General features: G+C 28.4%; 1 protein-coding gene across 1 annotated transcript; it reads left to right on the top strand.

Annotated features, from left to right (window-relative positions):
* The first annotated feature begins 1,751 nt into the window (after nucleotides 1–1,751).
* On the top strand, nucleotides 1,752–4,256 carry LOC106790400. Its single transcript, XM_014755234.1, has 3 exons — nucleotides 1,752–1,912; nucleotides 2,341–2,638; nucleotides 3,910–4,256. The coding sequence occupies exons 1-3, from the start codon at nucleotides 1,752–1,754 to the stop codon at nucleotides 4,216–4,218; spliced, it is 768 nt and encodes a 255-aa protein (XP_014610720.1). The 3' UTR covers nucleotides 4,219–4,256.
* Nucleotides 4,257–4,781: the final 525 nt, after the last annotated feature.

The following is a 4,781-nucleotide window of genomic DNA, read 5'->3' as shown; positions in this document are numbered from 1 at the left end:
AATTATTTTCAATTATTTATGATATCACATTTTTGTCAAGTTTTTCCTGGTAGTGAGTAAAATAAACAAGAGTGGATTCGCTTCGAGGGATGTGGGAGAGGGTCAAGAGGGGTTGCACCTACGTATGCATCTCGCATGGTTGAATATGCGAAGAAAAAAAAGAAAGAAATAGAGTAAAGGGTAAAAAATACCGGAGCATTGCGAAGCCTTCATACTTTTTTTTTTGTACCTTCTTCCCTTTCGTAGAAAATTTGATAGATACACTCGTGAATTTACTAAAAAGTTGTAAGTGTGGGTAAAATTATACAAACAATATATACAGAATAAATTAAATAAAAATTAAAAAAAAAAATTAAACAAATCTCAATCAAATCTCTTCGATTGATCACTGCTTTCTTCTTTTCATTATCGCATAAAGAGTTCATAATAAATTTAAATAAATAATTAATAGCAAAGAATTATCGTTCCTTTCTCTTGACGCGCGAATTTACTTTTTTATGCACACTTTATAACTAAATTTATTATTCGTATAAGAAAAAAAAGTAATATATATATATTTATATTTTTCTTTCCTTATAATTTAAAATTCCGTTTATACCACGATGAAAAAAAAAAAAATGTCTTTACTAAAAGATGCAAGAGGCTACAAACAAACATACATATGCGTTTACGATAAGAAAAAGGAAACGGAAGTGTTATTTATCTATCGTAAGGAATATCAAATGAGAATTCGTACGAACCATTACGTTCTTTTCTATTCAGTACTTTTAAATTATGCATTAGAAACACTTTATTCTATTCCTAACTTATTAATACAAAGAACCAAATGCATATAGATGACCTACAAAAAAAAAAAAGAAGAAGAAGAAGAATTATTTTATGCCTTGTAATCATCGTTCGTGAAAAAAGATCAAATAAATATAACAGTTAGACGATTATTTTGTATCGATTAGGGTATGTTCATAAATTAATTTGCTTCTGATTCTTTTCGCATAATTTCCTTTTCTTTTCTTTATTTCTTTTTCATAGAATGTTTCAAACAGAATTTTGAAAGCAAAGAACAAATGTGGGATGAATTAGGTTCGTCAGTTGTGTTGTATTTGAGTGATCGTATATCTATGATAATAATTTTCTATAATAATAATTAATAATAATGATAAAAAATAGTATGGAAGAAGTAGAAGAGATTTTAAAATCTACCAGATTAATTTTACAAATGTTTGGCTTTTGGCCTAGGGAAAGTTTGTATAATTACAAATTGTCATTGTGGAAAGGATATTTTTCGGTTTTTCTTATTTTTTGTGGTACAATATTTGTGATATTTGCGCAAATAACTCTTGTTGGCGACACCATTGCTTTTTCCGAGTTAGTTCTATTGTTTAATTATTCAATCATTGTTATATGCATATTCTACGTCATAAAAACAAAGAATAGTTTTCTTAACATTTCTAACATTTTTCTTTGAATTCTTTTATTTGTTTAAATATCAACTAATAGATCATCGGTTAGTGTTGTTGGATGGTCTTTGATGTTATCTAAATGTATGGCATTTAATTTAAAAAGGTTTGTTCTTCCAATGAAATCAATTCATTTGACAATAATTTGATTCAACTATTTTTCGAATGTTTATATATATATATAAGCAGAGTGAGCCAAGTATTTGATCAGCTTAATTCGAGGTATAGTAAATTAGAAATATTTTTTCCAGGGATATTATATTATTATTATTAATCAAAAAGGAAAGAGGAAGGATGGCAGATTATTGGTTGGAAAGACGAGAAATGGCTACGAAATTTCTCGCAATTGTTTATATTATCTTAACTATTACTTTCATAGTATCACCCTTGTATTTATCCGGTAGGAATTTACCTTTCCAAGGAAACTTTCCTCCGATCTTTTTTCGAGATCCGTGGTTAGTATTTTTTAATATGTAAAATCTATATAAAACAATGTTTTTTTATAAAAACATATTAAAAATAGTTTCAAAAGTTACAATATTAGTATGCATTAAAAATTAGAAGAAAGTCTCCATTGTTGGGTATCCCTTTGTTATCGAATTTTGTACTTCGATAGGTTTACCAATGTATTGTTAACTTTTGTCAGCTCGAGAGAAAATCCAATTGGACAAATTAGAATTTTTTTTCAGTCGAACAAAACGAAAAAATGATTTCGTAAAAAAGTTACAAACGATCCTTTGCTTAGTAACCATTCTCTATTTCTTTCATCTCATCCCTTTTGTTTCCATTACTTTTTCCTACACTTCGAATAAATCGAATAGGAATAATAAATATAATATAATATAATATATAATAATAATAATAATAATAATATATTTTAAAGGTATCAGCTGATATATGTGATGGAAATAATGTTGACCTTATTAGCAGTATCAAATACATTGGCTTGCGACGTGATACTAATATTATTCGTATGTCAATTGTGCAACGATTTGCATAGAACAGCCACCTTGTTGCAACAATACGGTGACGATGAATGCAGTCTGAGGGATGTCATTAAACAGCACGTTTCTTCCCTTAATTATGGAGAAACGTTATGCAACGCTTTGTCCGTTATGTATCTCGGTCAAAATTGCATTTGCTCGATGACAATCTGTTTGGCTTGTTACATTTCCTTTACCGTAAGTTTATCTAATCATTTATTTTTTTATTTAACTTCTTTTTTTTTTTTTTCTGGCGCGCGAATCAATTTTCCCTCGATCGAATTCACTCATTTAATTATTCGAGCATAGAGAGTAAAATTTCTATTTGAAAAATATTTAATAATCCGGCCATATTAATTACCATCCCCCCCCCTCTTTTGAACGAATAACGAGAGAGAAGGAGAGAAAAATTATTGATCGATTTTCAACACGCACCCACCCACGTATACACGCACACGTGAACAAATTTTCTTGTTTTAACCATACATTCTTCTACGAGTCACTAACTTCCTAAGCACGTTATTTTGCTTCTACATTATGATCTTGATTGATCGTCAAATTTCAAATGCTTCATCAAGTTGTCCGTGATTGTTCCTGTTTAATCGGTCACGTCTAAGTTCTTTACCTATACAACAACCTTCAAAAAGCTTTATGATCGATGCGATTAGATCGTCTGAGAAACATAGTTCATTAGATTAAAACGAGGAACAATTAAGAAGAATCATTATTTAACCCGAAAATAAAAAGGGTCGTTTTATTATTAATTATTCAGTCAACTTCGTTCAATTAATTAAACAACAACACTAACAATTGTAAGATAAAAATGTAAGATTAATAATAATAGTAATAATAATAAAAAATTAAGGAGTAACACATGTAGATATATATATATATAGAATATAATCGAGAATAGTCGGAAGCTTAAGGGTTGAAAGCTGAAAGCTCAACCGGCTCGTAGAATCAATTAATGGTGCTCGTAGAGGCAACCTATAAGCCAATCGACTAATTACGAAAGAGATTAGATGGGATCACGGTATGGGTCGAACGGGAAAACGAGATTAGTCATTGTGCTTTCTCTCTCTCTCTCTCTCTCTCTTTTTCAAACCCTTTCTTAATTAGAAGATTTTTCTCTTTGTTTCTCGTGAGAATATTGAAAGAAACAAAAGAAGAAAAAAAGAATAAAACGAGATAACGATAATATAAGTAATAGGAAAAAAATATCTAAACGATTTTTTGTTTTCTTTTTTTTTTTATGAACATATGAAAGAAATGATATATATGAGCTGTTTATTTTGAAAGTGGCATAAGTTACTTTTTCTAAAAAACCAAGTTAATGGCAACACTAATTACAACTGAACGGTATCTTTTCATTTTCAATTAAAAAAAAAAAAAAAAGAAAAAAGTGACTTATTCCATTTTCAAAATAAACGGCTCATATATAAGAATTATATATTTTTTGTTCATTTCAGATAGCAAATACTTTGACATTGATGAAAATGATCGTAGTACTTTTAGCAATGGTCCCGGTATTGTTCATCAATTGTTATAGCGGAGAAATGATTTATGGTTCTAGTTTGACCGTTAGCATGGCCATCGAAGCTAATTCTTGGAAATCTGGTAACATTAGAGTAACCAAAGATGCTGCATTCGTAGTTCAAAGGGCACAAAAACCTATGAAAATAGCCGTCGGTACTTTCGGTACTATCAATCTTAAGTTTTTTTGCGATTCCATTTATTCGGCCATTTCTTATGCCATGGTTTTGAAAACTATGAGCTAGTAATTATCCTAATTTCAATGTACGAAAGAAAAAAAAACATTACTCGTTGTTTCTTTTTTTTTTTTTTTTTTTTTTTTTTTTTTTAATGCCGAGATCAACGAGAATAGAAAATATATGGACAATTATTTGTTAGGATGTTAAATATATTGGTTGTTTTTTTTTCTTTTCTTTTTATATTAGAAAAAATTANTTTTTTTTTTTTTTTTTTTTTTTTTTTTTTTCCAATTATTATTTCAACGAGAATAGAAAATATATGGACAATTATTTGTTAGGATGTTAAATATATTGGTTGTTTTTTTTTCTTTTCTTTTTATATTAGAAAAAATTAACTAATAATAATAATATTAATAAAGTAATGAGATACAATTGTTAAAGAAAATTGGATAAGAAAAATAACGATTTATCAAAGAAGGTATATGTAGAAGAAGTTTCGTTAGAAAGATTAATCTGTTTAGACGTCCCTGTTTCATCCAATCTTTGTCTTATCTCTCCCATATTATTGCTAAGACGAATATATAGTTAACATTATCCAATTAATCTTAAGGGATACTACAAAGATTCAA

The sequence above is a fragment of the Polistes canadensis genome, unplaced genomic scaffold, assembly GCF_001313835.1.
Source record: "Polistes canadensis isolate GaletaPanama2010 unplaced genomic scaffold, ASM131383v1 scaffold_235, whole genome shotgun sequence".
NCBI lineage: Eukaryota > Metazoa > Arthropoda > Insecta > Hymenoptera > Vespidae > Polistes > Polistes canadensis.
The sequence above is the reverse complement of the archived record's forward strand: the minus strand, read 5'-3'. Positions and strand labels throughout refer to the sequence as shown.

Coding starts and splice junctions, on each gene's coding strand:
- LOC106790400 (XM_014755234.1), top strand. CDS start 1,752: ATGGCAGATTATTGGTTGGAAAGACGAGAAATGGCTACGAAATTTCTC. Junction 1,913..2,340: donor ATCTTTTTTCGAGATCCGTG/GTTAGTATTTTT, acceptor TATATTTTAAAG/GTATCAGCTGATATATGTGA. Junction 2,639..3,909: donor CTTGTTACATTTCCTTTACC/GTAAGTTTATCT, acceptor TGTTCATTTCAG/ATAGCAAATACTTTGACATT.